The sequence below is a fragment of the Danio rerio genome, chromosome 5 (assembly GCF_049306965.1).
Source record: "Danio rerio strain Tuebingen ecotype United States chromosome 5, GRCz12tu, whole genome shotgun sequence".
Lineage (NCBI taxonomy): Eukaryota > Metazoa > Chordata > Actinopteri > Cypriniformes > Danionidae > Danio > Danio rerio.
In genome coordinates this window covers 46,345,001-46,362,870 of record NC_133180.1, presented here as the reverse complement: position 1 = coordinate 46,362,870, position 17,870 = coordinate 46,345,001, and the positions used below count along the sequence as shown (strand labels likewise).

Genomic DNA, 17,870 nt, shown 5'->3' with positions numbered 1-17,870 from the left:
GATTGAGTACACAAGTGTTTGTATAAATGTATTCGTATAGAAGGGATTAAAAGGGATAAAAAATGGATTCACTTTTACAATGGACCATGTAAAAATTAAGAGTCTGGCTTTATTGAAATGTTACTCAGACAGTTTCTGTTTATACAACTGACTTCTTAAATCTATAAAATTATTCACAGTCAATGTGGAAGATAAAGGATATAGAAAAAGAAAGAGGAAATGTTGCAATATAATCCAAAAAGCAGACACTCTGGAGCTCATTTTCCCACATGCATCATTTACTTGGGGGAGGGGATTTGCCTTGACCGAATTTCCCCCTGAAATTGACATACGTATGTGTAAAATCACACACTGTGTATCAATTATTATGACTGTGTTGATATTTGTAATCACAAAAGTAACGTATTGTAATGTTTCACGTCGGGGTGTTCTTTGCATGTTGTGCATTTAAAATATTTTAATGCAGGGGTTTTAAAAGCAAGGGGTTTACTGAGAGTGGAGGATGATTTACGAAGTTTCAGGAACCCAACACGGATTGCCATGTTGTTCCCTAAGAAACAGGCTCAGCCACCACACCATCCTCATTTACGTGTACACCTTTTAATCATTCTGATTTAAAGATTTTAATGAATCAAGTATGCTGGATAGAGCTGCATGACTAACCGAAGCCAATATTTGTGCTCATTTTGTCAGTAAAGTCCGCTGTAAATCTCCAGCACCTGCTTTCAGGTTTACTACACAGAGCCAGTTCAGTGAAAAGCTGTGCAAAAAAAAAAACTTAAATCAATTGTAATCGTTCTATGATTTGACAACTGTGTGCGTAGCTTCTCACTGAACTATGGCTCTGTTTCTGCTGATCCGAAAGGATGTGAAAATCACAGACATGTTTTTACTCCTAACTCACCCCATAACTTCGGGTCGAGTGTTCAGATATAATCCTTCTGTGAAATGATTCCATAGTTGTGTGTTTAGTAGCTGAATCAGCACAAGCAGTTAAATGCTCTGCTTTGTTAGATTTCCCCCATGTCTTTTTTTTTTCTATGTGGCGTATTTTTGCAATTTCCACGTGAGAGTGCCCTCTGCCCTTCCAGAAGAATTTACCACTGTTCACTGAGCTGTTTCTATAACAACGTTAATAAACTTTTGACATTACATATGTGTTTATTACAAATATGAATTACGTATATGTGATACACACACATACATGAAAAATGGAAACCCCCGCGAGCAAGGGGGGAACATGCGAACTTCACACAGAAATGCTAACTGACCCAGCTGAGGCCTGAACCAGCGACCTTCTTGCTGTGAGGCGAACGTGCTACCCACTGTGCCACCTTTCTGAATTATATCCATGTATATTTATATACAAAATAAATATAAAAAGTACAAACATATATAGTCAAAACAAGCTGCCATTTTTTTTATTTTTTTATTTGGGTAATCATGATTGTGTTTACATATTTCATGATTTCACAATAAACCCGTCTGTGAAACCCTGGCTAAAGTTGTATAATCTATTTAAAAAAAAAAAAAAAAGAGTGTCAATGTTGTATAGCCATCTGTTTATTATAGTTGTCAATTTCTGTTTATTAGTTTTATTAGTTAAAAATATAGTTTACATTTTTCTGAGTAGATTTTGCCTTTCAGTAAGGCTGAGGTTAGCGATCTTGGGCTAAAAAGGTTGGTGTTGGTTGGTGAACTAGAGCAATATAACAAAAAAAAAACAAAAACGTCTGCTTTCAGAGGGATATGATATATATTTTAAATAAAGTGAATCTGTGATAGATGCAATAGCTGCTTGAGAGAACTACACAACATTTTGAGATTTCAGTGTTTATTAAGGGCTCGACAAGCTAACATTCATTTAACACATTAGCCTCTTTCACACATGCAGGCTTTGTGAATTCATTCCAGCAATTTTGTTAAAGTTGTAACATTACCGGTAATTTCCATAAATGCTGTACTGTGTAAACGCAGAAAGAAAATTGCCGGAAAGAGCATATTCATGTTTACAATAGGCTGACATGAGACGCCTACTCCAGCCAATAAGAATATTCAAACGCATTCACATCCATTCTGTTTATGAAAATAAAAGCCTTTCAATACATTTCCTGACACATTTAGCAGCTAGTTGTTAGTTACATAATGTTTCTTTGTTCATTATTAATGTCAACTGTGGAAAAAAATATCAATAAAAGGCATAAGATAAACTGCTGTGAGTTTACCTGCAAGCCCAGCTTTCAGCTGTGTGAGGTGAAAGAGTGAAAGAGTGCTCCGGTGAGTACAACTCCACATGCGAAAGTCTTCCTCCATATGTTTATATCAAAGTGGTTCCCAATACTTATACATCTACATAATCTATAATGTAGTCAAATGTATATACATTTAGCGGTGGTTCACGCTTTCCTTTGGATGTCTCTGGGATAAACAGAAGCTGCATTGAATACTAAAGCCCCAACTTATTCAGCACATGTTTTACACAGCGGATGCCCTTCAAGCCGCAACCCTTCACTGGGAAACACCAATACACACACACACACACACACACACACACACAACCATGCACTACAGCCAATTAAGCTTATACCAATTCACCTATACAACATGTGTATGGACTTGTGGAGCAAACCGGAGCACCTGAAGGAAACCCACATGAACACGGGGAGAACATGCAAACTCCACACAAAAATGACTTTGACCCAGCCAAGACTCAAACCAGCGACCTTCTTGCTGTGAGTGAATTGTGCTACCCACTGCGCCCCTGTGTGAACATCGCTTTCTTAATTTACAGGTAAAGTCCTTCAAGAGATATTACAGTCCTTCTGGAAATTTGCCATATCACTGTGTAAGGAGCTATGATTAGTTAATGCACATGATTATTTTATCTCGCATTATTATTAATAATATAATTTTTTAATTATCACTGTTAGTTAGAAGGTCCGATCCTCACAGGATCTGAAAACACACATAAACCCTCCATGGGTCACAGGAGGGTGGGATGTTGGTCATTCAATGCCTTTGGATCATTAGCCGCGTTTTCACTATCGCGCCTAAAGTGAGTGAGCTAGGGCAAGCCAAGGCCAGTCGCGTTTCCACTGTCATTTCCGGGGCATAATCAGGCCAAGGCGGGGCTTTCTCGGGGCCAGTGAAAGGAGAGGCGGACATTAGTTTTCCGATCGCACATGAGTACATGCGCCCAAACAAATAAACAAATACGGTAAAGGAAACATCTATCCTTATAGGCTGAGGTCTTTTTGCGTATGATCGCCCGTATGTTTCCCTTTTAAATGTAAGGCTGTTGCATAAAATATTAAAGCTTTACTTTTAAAGTATTTGCGTCCTCTTTGATGTTTCAATAATGCATAATAATCTTTACACCATATTAAAGACACAGCAAAATAAAATCACATTAAATAAACAAACCAATATAAAACAAACAAAAACTAGCTCTAACAATGTAGTTATATACAATACATAAATCAAACCATTCTAAAGCCATATTAAACTTTAATTTTACAAAAGCTTATCTGAAAAAAAGATTTTAGATATTTTCTAAAAACAATAAACACCGGAGAAGGTTTGAAATATTATTTATAAAGTATTTGGATACGATGATTGAAATTTAATCGTGCAAACAGAACATTTTTTGGGTAAGTGAAAGCAGAAACTAGGGTACCTTTTTTTTTTTTAGGTTACCTTTTTTTTGTCATCCAGTCCTGTGCAGCGTCCCTGTACATACGCATCAGGGAAAACTGCAAATGCAAAATGTGCTCTGTGTCCTCAAACATATGTTTATGTTTTTATATGACGCAGTAAAATTTAAAAACGAAATTTTAAATACATGAAGAGCTTTATTAGTGAAAAGCTGCTGAGCGCAACCAAATATAGGCTATATTTTATTACTTGCTCTTATGTGCAGAAACACTTAACATTTTCCTTTACTTAAGATCACAGAATAATATGCAAGATCCTTAAATAAAAAAGAGTCACCTATTAAGTGTTATATAGCCTATAGGGAACAGTTAATATGTACCAGCTCTGTACGGAGCATTTGGGCTGAATGTTTGACAGCGTCTATCTAAACGAGGATGTTATAAAATACATTTTCTACCGAGTTATTAACAGAGAATTTCTGTGGTTTTATATTATGGATGGGTGCGCTCACTGCACTGGGTCCCTCCGTTAGTGGCGAGACCACTCGATATTCCATGCCAACAATCAGTTGGTGAGTAAATGAATATGAAAAATGAGAACACACTGGCATGTGTGTATAGACATATACTGTAACGCTGTACAACAACGTGTTGTTAGTTTGTTTCGGTTGTCTTTTAATGGTTTCGTGAGGATGCGATGGTGTGCTTTATCTGTCTGATTCACTCTGAAGATGGCAGGTGGTGTGACGTTTGATTCGGGTGACGTTCTGGGGGCAGGGTTTGTGTGATGCGCTGGAAGCTACTAGCCTAGCCCGACAGCGGAAATGTGACATGATTTCAGCCTCACTGCTCAACCTCCCGGGCGATTGGCCCGGCCCGGCCCGGCCCGATAAAAGCCCTGTCTCGCACTTGCCCGACAGTGGAAATGTAGCTTTTGTCATCCCACTTCTCATCCAATGAGAGCATTTTGGGTGCTTCTGCAGTACTCACATGAACCAGTAAATAACTTAGTTAAAAGAAAAAACTTTTCAATTGAAAAATATAAATTTTTAATAACTTCCACACATCAGAGTTTTCTCTATCACTTTATAAAACCAAAGTTATTTCTGATCAAGAAAGTACTTTGAGTTTGAAGCATCACATTAATCAATAGTTTTCAGAGGAAGTGGAACGAAGATGCTTAAAAATGCCTTCTAATGCAAATAAACATTAAACTGCCGTGTACATTGAAATAGAAAAGTTATTCAGTGAGAATGACGTGTGTAGGTTGATTCAAGAAGAGTCCCAATAATTGATTTACGTATATTCTTTGTGTTAATCATAACAGCAGGTCATGGACACATGCTCAATGAAACAAAAGAAGAAAAAAAAACCTACAGGGTTATTTGTGTTTGCCTATGGAACGGAAGAAAATAACTTTGTCTATGAATGTAAAATCAGCCAAGGCTACACATTCAGTAGAAATGACATGCTGAGGTGAACAATTTCCAGATATGACACATACATGCACAATCACAACCTGAGATTTCTACTTAGCCTCTGACAAGAAAAATGAATGAAGCAAGCCCTCCCTATGGTATAAAGTAATCAAAACCCAGCTCAGAGATCTCCCAGCTAGGCTGGTACAGAATGAATGCATATACATTATTTAGCGCTGTTTCGATTGGGTTAATATGATGAAATAAGAAATTCAATATAATCACACACTGTACCAAGAGAAGTCATTTGAGCTAGCATTCAAGTGAAAAGCAGGTATTGTTAATAGGGTTCAGATTGGCTCAATTCCGACTTACTGTGGTTGTGTACAGTCCTGTAAGTTACACATCCTGCGAATAGGCTTGGGCTTCTTGTTGACATCACAATAACCTCTATGCACCATTTTGTTGTCACCTTTTTTACGGCACCCATATTTGGTGTATTGGAAGCCTGAAGTGTAAACAAAATGAAAGAACAAACAGAAACATATAATTTTGAAGTAAATAATCATCAGTAACGTTTGACTAGTGCAACATCATCCACTTTAAACAGACCTAAGGGGTTTGTCGACAGTAAAATATAAAAAAAAAACAAATAACATTAAAAAAAAAACATAAAATAAACAACAACTTTAATACTCTTATGTGTCTCCTGTCAATAGATTAATAGATGTGCCTCCAATAACAATAGATTGAATTCTTATAAAGTGAAAGAATCAGTTTCTGCAAGTCAATCAATATTACAGCATGATCCACAGTCTCATTTTATGTGTAATAATAGTGTAAAATAACTAAACTAGTATGTGCCTTTAATACTTTAAAGCAGGGGTCACCAGACTTGCTCATAGAGGGCCAGTATTCTGCAGAGTTTAAAGCTGCGGTCACACTAGACTTTTCTCCCATAGACTTCAATTCATACCTACACGAATGCGTCAAATCAGAAACACAAGTTCGTGCGACAACTTTCGCAGTTCGCTGCATTGCAAAGTTCAAGCTTTGTGAACTCATTCATTTATTTTCTTGTCGGCTTATTTTGTCGTCTTAGTCCCTTTCACTGCTTCGCCCATAGCTTGGTGAACTCTCACCTGTAAAATCGCATCACTTCACTGCGTGAGACCAATCGAGGATCAAAACATGACCTCTCTGGACAGAAAATTTACATATATGGACCAATTGCTCGCTTTTTTAAATGTCTCATTATCTTGTATAATCCCACCTGTTTTCGCATCATTGTACGACAGAATTTCGCAAGCTCAGACTCTAGTGTGACCGCAGCCTAACTCAAACCCCAATCAAACAAAACTGGACAAGCTATTTCTATACTAGAAATTTGCAGGCAGGTGTGTGCTGACACAATGTAGAGCTAAAGTCTGCAGGGACATAGGGGCAGATTGGTGACCCCTGTTTTAAAACCTTTCAGCTTTATGGTTTTATGAGAAATTTCCAATTACAGATACAGAAATTTCTACATATAGTTTTTGGTCACAACATTGCATACTTGCCTACCTCTTTATGTAAGCTGTTGGAGTACATTTTTTAGTCAGATTTGGTCGGTGTGTTCTCTCAATTTGCTGATCTCAAACTTATTTCATGCTGACAAAGCAGAGGGATGTGTTTCTGCTGTCAACTGAGTGTCATCTCTGTCCAACATGGGCAAAATAGTAATTATAAGATGCTTTTCCAATCATATTTCTTCATTAAATAATTCAGTGCAAGGTGTGTTAACAGCAGCACCTTATCAGTCTGCATATCTGATCTCCCTCCAGTCACTTCTGAACAAGAGCATATTTCCCTTTAGGGCAGGTGTTACCAGATGTTATTAGAAAAGTACATAATCTCAGTTTCCATGCCTGGGTAGACTGTGAAAAGTCTAAGTAAATCAAAGATCAGCTGCAAAAATGCTGAACTGAGCACGGTTATTAAAACTGGACACATTCATCTTGGATACATACATTTAAAGTCAGAACTGTTAGCCCCCCTTTTAATTTTTATTTCTTGTTTAAATGTTTCACAAATAATGTTTAACAGAACAAGGAAATTTTCACAGTATGTCTGATAATATTTTTTCTTCTGGAGTAAGTCTTATTTATTTTATTTCGACTAGAATAAAAACAGTTTTACATTTTTTAAACACCATTTTAAGGACAAAATTATTAAAGCTATATATATTTTTTTTTCGATAGTCTACAGAACAAAACAATCATTATACAATAACTTGCCTAATTACCTTAACCTGCCTAGTTAACCAAATTAACCCAGTTAGGCCTTTAAATGTCACTTTAAGCTGTATAGAAGTGTCTTGAAAAATATCTAGTAAAATATTATGCTGAAAAAAATCTCTCTGTTAAACAAAAAATAGGCAAAAATAAACAAGGGGCTAATAATTCAGGGGGGCTAATAATTCTGACTTCAACTGTATATCATGTGTTTCGATATATTAAGGAGTATACAGTATCTCAACAGTCGTATCACTTGAATTGTCACTAAATGTAAACTATATTGTCATATTTTATAGCCTTTTCCAAAGCATCGACTAATAGATCTAAATAATCCTAATTTAAACAATTATACAGGCACACCTCATACATCATAGTGCTTTAGGATAAGACAAAAGCATGTACTCAAAGGTTAAATAAATGTTATTCTTGGGCACTTATGTTACAGTACATCTTGCAACTTTAATCTGGAAATGCTTAAAGATGACAGAATTTGAACAATACCTCCAGCACAAGGTCTCGAACATTGGGACCAGCTCTTCAGCGCCCATTCATACGTGTCCTCTTGAATGACGTTATTGTTGTTTAGGGGCACTGAATCTTCATGGATGATGTACTTGTACATAAGCGTTGACCTTGTCTCGTTGTCTTTTGGTATAATCTAATGGAAATGTAAAACACCGTAAGACACAATTCAGAAATAGCTGAATGATATTTACAAGCATTTGGTTGTGTACGCAGAGATTTAGCATTTGTTCATGCATATGTAAGAGTATGCAGATTTATGTATTGCCCTCTGTGTGAGATGAGTCAGACGAGGATCTGTTTAATTACTTTCTGAAAAAGAAATGAGAATGATGAATATAACCCGTGAAACTTTTTTAAAGATGACCGATTTTGGATTTGTTGTACTCTTCATGTTGTACTCTTTCTTCTCCATCCATCCATCCATCCATCCATCCATCCATCCATCCATCCATCCATCCATCCATCCATCCATCCATCCATCCATCCATCCATCCATCCATCCATCCATCCATCTATCTATCTATCTATCTATCTATCTATCTATCTATCTATCTATCTATCTATCTTAACTGTAAAATATTAACTGTATATTTGAAAAGAAAAAGCATTAATGTGTCTATCACTGGACTTTTGCTTTATCAGAAGTTGGAAATGTTCAACAGAATTGCACAGCTGAAGTTGAAGTACTGCTATGCTTTAAAAGTCAATGCCTTCATCGTAATCTTGCAGAATTGTTAAGGCATGACCTGAAATTAATTTATGGGAGACAGCTAAATTATACTATGGCCTGAAGAAAGACTGTAAATAGACATGAAGGCAACTTCCATTTCTAAACCCTAATCTAAATATATACAGTACATAAAATAAAAACACGCATGGATTGTTGTTCAACCCAGTTTTAAGCATAAAAAAAGGTCTCCAAAATATGCTTGTGCATCTTGCACAGTCAGAAAAGTGAACATCAGCATTTGCCCACTGCAAAAAGAAGCCACAATTAAGCTTGACTAATCATAATTAAGCAAATGCTTTTCTCTAATCATTCCTTAAAGAAAAGAAAATGAAAGAAGATTTATCTCAACCATTTCTCCTAGACATAATTGCAGTTGAATGGAGAGTTTCTGCATGAATCTTCTGCTAACAATATTGTTCTCTTAGGCCCACACGGAATCTCTGTAGAATCCGCAGATTTTCCAAAGAATTCCACAGATTTTTGCCCATCATTATCTTAATTTATTTGAGTAAATGTGTGTAAATCTATATTTATTTAGTTTTTAAATTAATTACAGTAAAAATATTTACTGATATGAATATGTTCATCTGATTTATGTACAATGCAGTTTTTACAGTGATATTTTCTGTCTTAGTAGATGATTTATGAGAAAAAGTATATGAGGTGAAAAAGTGATTATCTTCTAAGTGAGGTAATTCCATAATAAAACATATATAACATTTTAGTGCAACAGTGATAGATTCAAAACTGGACAGCACTCATGTGCTCAACTGTTTATGTTCACTTAAAGGTGCAATAGGAGATCGAAAAATGCTAACACTAAACACTAACCTGATAGCACTGAAAGCATACATTTTATCTGGCAAATCGGGATCCAAAGCCACGCTTCCTGAACACATGAACAGGCACTAGACAGCAACACCAAAATGTTTGACCTAACATTCACCAGATAGAAAATGTGGTAATAATTTACTTGAAGGGGTGTTATTAAACGTTTATAATCATCATTGACTACAAAAACACATCATGAATGTGAATGAGATTTTATGCATGCTTATAAAAAATGTCATTAAGTGTCAGTTGCTCAGTTATGACATTTTAAGTAAAAAGATGACATTGTTTGTTCAGACAACTTGACATAAACTAATACATCACAACCTTGTTTTTTTTTTTGTCTCAAGTTGTGACAATTGTAGATTATTAAGACAGCAAAACTTTTCATAAATCTGTAATAAACGTGATTGTCATGAAGCCATCATCAGGGTTTCTACAAGTTTCATCAAGTCAAACTTAAGGCTTTTCAAGACCATTATGAATTATTTCAGGCTTACACAAGGCTAAACGCAATTTTTTTTTTTTTTTTTTTTATTGGCCGAGGTAAAACATTTAAATAACCATTAATAACAAATGTTTTTGTAAAGAAGTATCATTAATGAATAATCTTTTAATAAAACATTTATAGAGATGGAATGTTAGCGATTGGATGGGTGCTAACCGATTGTATGGGTAGCTTTACTTGGACATAGGAAAATTAAGACCAGTTTAAAATGTTTTAAGACCTACAGAACAATAATTCAGCAAATTTAAGAATTTTTAAGGCCTAAAATTTTGTTTTTTTAAGCAGATACCCTGATCATATACTTGTCATGAATTTTATAACACAGTCATTATTGTTTTTAGGTTTTTAGGCTAAATTTGTACAACCACAGTTTGTTCCACTGAAAACAAGATCCGACAAATATTAATTCATCCATTTTCCTTTAGCTTAGTCCCTTTATTCATCAGGGCTCACCACAGTGGAATAAACCACCAACTATTCCATCATATGTTTTACACAATGAATGCCCTTCCAGCTGCAACCCAGTACTGAGAAACATCCATACAAGATCATACACTATGGCCAATTTAGTTTATTCAATTCACCTATAGCGCAAGTCTTGGAAGTGTCAGGGAAATCAGATCTCCCTGTGAAGAAACCCGGGGAGAACATGCAAACTCCACACAGAAATGCCACCTGACCCAGCCGGAACTCAAACCATTAACCTTCTTGCTGTGAGGCGACAGTGCTAACCACTGAGCCGCCGTGTCGCCCTATCAGAAAAATGTTTATGACACAATTATAATGCCTCATGACAATCATGTTTATGACAGATTTATGACAAGTTGTCTTGGAAAGTTTGCCTCATAAGGATGTCTTATTAAATAATGTCTTGGTAATGTCAAGTTTTCATGACAAAGTTTAAACAGTTTGTGATTTCTTTGTTTATGTCAAGTCGTCATAACAACCAATCTTTGCATTTCAAAATGTCATATCTGAGCAAATGACAATAACAGTAGTCATAAGCATGCAGTGTCATTAAACACAAGTCATAATTATAAAGTTTTCATGACAGTCTTATGAACACCCCTTCAAGTAAAATTTTACCAAAAAGGTTACAGCACAGTAGTATTTAATACCAATCTTAATACAATACCAAACTGAAGGTAGGTAGATGATATTTGCCTGCCATTCTCTGTCTAAATGACATAATCATTTCTGCACGAACGGGCTGCACAGAAGTTTGCAATTATATACAGGCAGGTGGGACAGGCTATCATAATGTTCAGTATGAAATTTTCTTGGACCACTTAATTTAATGATTGCTGTCAGGATGTGGGGAGATTTTCAGCCAGCGTAACAAAAATGTTCCTGAAAACAATCTACTTTAACAACTTTAAGCCATTTATTGTTTGTGTATTTGGCACTTCTGGCCTTTTCAGCACTGAATCTTCCCCATAAGAGTTTTAAATCCTGACAGTACTATTTTAATGTCAAAAAGACAGTTTGTGCTGATGTAAGCTGTTTGTAAGTACAGCTCTATTTTGAAAGTAATCGTAAATTAATGCATATTCCTTTTACTCCTATAGAAGCACACTGTAAGAAAAATAGTGCTTAATGTGGCTTTTTACGCTTCTTTGTGTGTGTGTGTGTGTGTGTGTGTGTGTGTGTGTGTGTGTGTGTGTGTGTGTGTGTGTGTGTGTGTGTGTGTGATCTGGTCATTTTGGGGTTAAGATAAACTCTTCTGAAATGTATAGGTTACATTATTGACCCAGTAGACTACTACAATTATTAAAATAAATATTAAATCTAGAGCGAACACCAGTCATAATGATTTGGTTCATAGATCACTCACTTATTATCCTTTGGCTTAGTCCCTGCTTTATCAGGGATCATCACAGCTAAATTAACCACCAATTACTCTGGCATGTGTTTTATGCAGCGGATGCCCTTACAGCTTCAATTCAGTAATGGAAAACATCCATACTCTCTCATTCACACACAAACTCATAAACTATTGCCAATTTTTCTTTACTTAAAACATCTAAATCGCATGTCTTTGGACTGTGGGGGAAACCAAAGCACCTGGAGAACACGAATGAAAACAAGGAGAACATGAAAACTCATGAACATGAAGAACATTCACACAGAGAAGCACCCTGCACCAGCTGGGACTCAAACCAGCAACCTGCTTGCTGTGAGGTGACAGTGCTAACCGCTGAGCACAAAGAAATTATGATATAATCACTAAAGGAAAAAATGATAATATAGTTTAAGTCAGAATTATTAGCCCTCCTGAATTATCAGACCCCCTGTTTATTTTTCCCAATTTCTGTTTTACAGATAGAAGATTTTCTCAACACATTTCTAAACATTTTTAATGTTTCTAAACATTTTCAGTTTTAATAACTCATTTCTAACAACTGATTTGATTTATCTTTGCCATGATGACAATAAAAAATATTTGACTAAATATTTTTTAAGAAACTTCTATACAGCTTAAAGTGACATTTAAAGGCTTAAATAGGTTAATTAGGTTAACTAGGCAGGTTAGGGTAATTAGGCAAGTTATTGTATAACAATGGATTCTTCTGTAGACAGTCAGGAAAAAATTTGCTTAAAGGGGCTAATAATTTGGTCCTAATAATGGTGTTTAAAAAATTAAAAACTACTTTTAATCTAGCCGAAATAAAACAAATAAGACTTTCTCCAGAAGAAAAAACATTATCAGACATACTGCAAAAATGTCCTTGCTCTGTTAAACATAATTTAGGAAATATTTTAAAAAGGAAGAAAAAAAAAAATCGAAGGATTTTTTATTACCCCACCCCCTTGAATTTTTATTTCCTTTTGAAATATTTCCCAAAACAAATCAGTTATTAGAAATGAGTGATTAAAACTATCATGTTTAGAAATGTGTTGAAAAAAATCTTCTCTGTGTTAAACAGAAATTGGGGAAAAAATAAACAGGGTGGCTAATAATTCTGACTTCAACTGTACGTAAATCTTGCTTTTTTGCTCTCATGAACGCAGAGCTGCATATCAAACATTACTGAAAATGTGATCCAAATGATTTAGGATTTGCAATTTTTTTTTTTTGACAAAAGAAATTACTTCTTAAAAACACAAACTGGGCAAAAACATCTCTGCTATAAACTAACAGACTAAACAAACAGAAACACACATTGTGATACAAATGTTCAAACTAACCCTCTATGTATTTATCTCTATCCAACAAGCACTCACACTCAACTCTTATTTTCAAACTCATTCAAAGCCCAACATCATTGATGTCACTGGCATTGTGTTTTTGCTGTCAGTGTAACCAGAACAATTTTTCTTTTTCTCTTCTAGTAACCTTCTACATTCACACTGGCCTCTCATCTGCAGCTAAAGAATAAGTTCAGAGAGATGATGAAAGGATAGAGCTTTGACTGACACATTTAAAGACAGGTGATCTTCATTCATATTCTTCAACTCAAGGACCTTTCAGTAACATGCATCATAGCACCACTTTAAGCCACTTCACGTGGGTGGTGGGGAATTTTTTACTCAGTACTGAAATATATATATATATATATATATATATATATATATATATATATATATATATATATATATATATATATATATATATATATATATATATATATATATATATATATGGTTAAAATATAGATAAGGTCTAAGAAGGAAAAACATTATCAGACATACTGTACAACAATTCCTTGCTCTGTTAAACATCATTAGGTCATTTAACCAGTTTTTGATGAAAACAACATGTATGAAAATCTTGCTAATTGTGTTCAAAATTATGTCTCTATGAGAAATTAAAAGAGTGACTAAAGGTCTCTGAATGTTAATGATTTGCAATAGCAAAAGTAAGTGCATCTGAACAAAACTCAATGAAAAAAAGTTCCTTTTCATGCAAATAAGCTGTGACCTTATGCAAATTACCACAATCAGGGTGAGGTTAATTAACATATTGATAACCTCTCATCTACATTTGAAAGAAGAGTCCAATAGTAATCAGATTTTTAAAAGTTACACACCTAGAACATAAACATGACACCTAGTGGAAATGGCAACTAAAGCCCCAGTCAGATCACACAAATTTGTCATGATTTCAGGAGGATTTCTTTCTCATCCTTCACGACGAGTTCTATCACATGGGTAGCACTGCGCAATAGGTTGCTGCCATTTATCCGCTGGTTAGATAATCAAAAAACAGGCTGCTAATTTACTTAAAGGTGGGTCGCAGGTGGATAAGATCAATCAGTGGTTATGTGAACGGTTTCAGAGTTCTCTCATCCATCCAACAGAGTTTGTTCTTCTGAGGTAATCTGGGAACATGTTTAGTGCTGCTAATACATTGTAGAAGCATTTCCTGTTTATTCAAATTTGTCATTAAAAGTTAAAACAGTTTATATGCTTCTATGAAACTGTGAATATTTCACTTAAATTGTATGTATGCTAGATTGTTATTTTATTTAACAAACCAACACAACCTCAAGACAATGTGCGTTTCGGTGCATATAGCGGACTTGTTTTGAAGTGCTTCACCTTAAATGCCATTTATTATTCTTGTTTATAGATAATTCAAATTAAGATAAAAATTATAGCAAATTAAATTTGTCTCAAAAAGATTTTTTTTTCCATGAAAAATATACAAATTATATTTTTGTTTGTGCCCATTCATTATTCAACTGTGTGGTGATGAATTGTTTTGCTCTGTAGAAGGATTCAATGAATGCTTCACTGTGATTGTTGTATCACAAACCTCTCATATACTTTCAAATTTTTAAATATGTCATTATTTTAAAGATTATGTCTTGAGCATCTGATTATTCCTCGCTGCTTCTTATGTGCTTTAATTTATTTAATTTATGACTGCGGCAAGCAGCCGTGTAACAAACAGGATGAAGTACTTCTAATCTAGGTGGTTGTTTTTTTCATAATAAAGCCATTCAGTCTTATACAACAGCTTCACATTGTCCTGCTGATAAGTCTTAATTAGCCTTATTCTGCGATAACAAACGCCTTGATGTACTTTATCCCTTTCATAAACACCTTTGACTAATATCAAAGACTGCAAATGCAATATTTATTAGTGTTCGCTGGATGAGTCTGGCTTGTCTGATGAACATAGTGGAAATAAAACAACAGACATTAGCTGTGATGTTTGTGTACAGTGTATGGTGAGGCACACTGAGCAGTGCTATTCACTGTGTGAGGGGAAGGTGTTAAGATGCATGTATCACACACAAGCACACATTTTTCTATAGGACTACACAACACTTTCTGCAGAGTTGCGGTTTTTTTATTTTTAATTATCTTTCTGTTATAATATTGCAATATTAGGTCATGATTAATATACTTTGTATTTTCATTAACATACTTATTTATGGGCTGATCAACCTAATTCATAATTTCTACACTTTTTAAACAACCAAAGATTGAGGATTGAATGTATAAATTCCAAACAGGGAAGGAAAAGTGCATTGCCTCTTTCTATCTGAACATTCATTCTGCATGTGCAACAGGAGAATATTAAATTACAAAATGGTTGCTATGGCCAACCAGCCAATTTTAAAACCCAATTAAGGAAATTAGAAGGAACACATGTTGCCACGCAACTGGCCTTTGACAAAAAGAGTACATCTGTGAATAGAGGAAGGTGCATCCATTTATTCAAGAACATTTTTAAACACAATAGGCTGAAGAACAGCTAAAATGTTAAGTTCATTTACTGAGGTATATTTAAGCAATGTTGAAGTATATATGCATGTATACCATGTCGTAAGTAAACTAACATCTAGAGCTAGGCACGTGCACACATAGGGCTCAACCTATGCAGTGCACATGCCCTTTTTAGTCTTGGATAGAAAGTGCCCTTCCAAAATGATCAAAAGTGCCCCCACGACACCCCCCCCACCCCGGTCTTCAAAAAATTATCCTGCACATGCCCTTTTGACAGTCTCTGCACGGGCCTGTCTAGAGCTAAATTGAGTAATTGAGTAAAATGAATAGGGCTTTTGACTAAATTGGCACAGTTTCAGTAGAAATTTTAAGACTGCAAGTTGTCTGCATTTAAGTTAGTATACATATAATACACATATAATAGTAGGAATGTTATGCCATGTGCCCAAGTACAGCATGTTGTCCCATGCTCAGAATTTGGGTTCTAAATTTTACCCATCCAAATGCGTGATACATTTAAGCACTGTGTGCACTGTGTATTATGTAAGGGATAAAGTACATCCAGGCGATTGTTATTACAGAATAAAGCCTAACCGGTTTATCAGCAGCCCGATGGGAAGCAGAAGGCTGTTCTGTAAGACTGAATAATGGGCTTTATTCTGCAAAAAACAACTGACTGGGCGTACTTTTTCCGGCTTATTAATGGTTACTTGTCACCCAATGTTAACATAACAGACACAGAACATTGTTCTGAGCCGTAATAGTTTAGGTATAGTTAAATTAAATGGAAAAACAAACACACCAAAAATAATTTCAGAGTTTATGCTGCATTTTCATCTTGAAAGTAAGAAATGTTTGGAAAAATATATGATTACAACTTTCATGCTTGCAGTATATATTTAAAATGTGATTGTTTAAATATGTTTGTCTAAATCAGAGTTTTTCAAAGTCTAAGACAGTGGGCCTCCCTTTTGACAGAACTTATCCATTGGCGCCCCCCTCCTCCCAAACACGCACGCACGCACACACACACGCACACACACGCACACACACGCACACACACACACACACACACATATATACATACATACATATATATATATATATATATATATATATATATATATATATATATATATATATATATATATATATATATATATATATATATAGAGTATATATAAAGACACAGACAGATGTCAGACTGTTAACTCACTTTTATCATCATTTGCATGAAAGTGCAATAATTTACAGAGTAATAAGTATTTTAATATAACGTTTTTAAAACTAGGATGATGGTTCAATATGAATAGAACAGATCCAAGAACTGTCCACCCCAGTCAAAACAGTCGAAGTTTAGTGGGTCTCATGCTGTCATTAGCCAAAATATCTTGACAAACCACACATAAAGGTCGTGGTTCATCAGCTGGTCCTGTCCACGTAAATCCTAAACTCAAATACTGATCATCATATCGTCGTCTTTTGGGTTTAAGCCCTGAACTTGAAGGCTTTTGTGGCGAGGGGGCGTGGCCGAGAGCCGTGGGAACGGAGTGAGGCCACCGCGTAAGTGGATACACCTGCGGACTGCCTCGGATCCCACGGAAGGAGCTCTGGATCATAAAAGGAGACACGAGGGCAGAGGAAGCCGAGAGAGGACTGGGCCCGGACATATTTTACTTTTGCTTTCAGTTTGACGGCAGTCTCTGTGAGGAGCTGCCGTCACTGTTATTAATAAATCATTTTAAAACTGCGTCGGTTCTCCGCCTCCTTCTTCCCGGCGGCCAAAGGGCCGTGAACTTCATTACAGCTTTGAATCGGGGGGGGGGGTCTCAGAAACCGACCCATTGTATTAGCAGGCATATACCTGTATTGGCGGGCTTGCCAAACAGAAGCGAATTCACAGCTATGGCCTTCTGGGTAAAAAAAGGGTTTCTTATATTTGACGTATTATTTTTTTTTGTTTTGTTTAATAAAACGTTTAAATATAATAAAAATACATATAATAATTAAACTTAATAATTATATATTTATTATATTATATTTTTTCCCGCGCCTCCCCTGACATGCTCTGGCGCCCCCCAGGGGAGGCGCGCCTCACACTTTGAAAACCCCTGGTCTAAATTGATGAATAAAATAGAAACAAATAAAACAAAAGCCACGTTCAGGCATCACACCAATGTTCAATACTAAAATGTATTTGCTAAATTTAGAATTTATTAGTTTTGACATGACAACTCTTGTACAGATTTA

General features: G+C 35.5%; 1 protein-coding gene across 5 annotated transcripts in view; it reads right to left on the bottom strand.

The window, feature by feature from the left end:
* adamts3 (ADAM metallopeptidase with thrombospondin type 1 motif, 3) overlaps positions 1–17,870 on the bottom strand; it is a 214,814-nt gene that overhangs the window by 22,921 nt on the left and 174,023 nt on the right. For all 5 annotated transcript variants that reach the window (NM_001287096.1, XM_073949700.1, XM_073949701.1 and 2 more), the window contains 2 exon segments: positions 5,447–5,579; positions 7,849–8,005. In NM_001287096.1, the coding sequence (NP_001274025.1) occupies positions 5,447–5,579; positions 7,849–8,005 (290 nt within the window).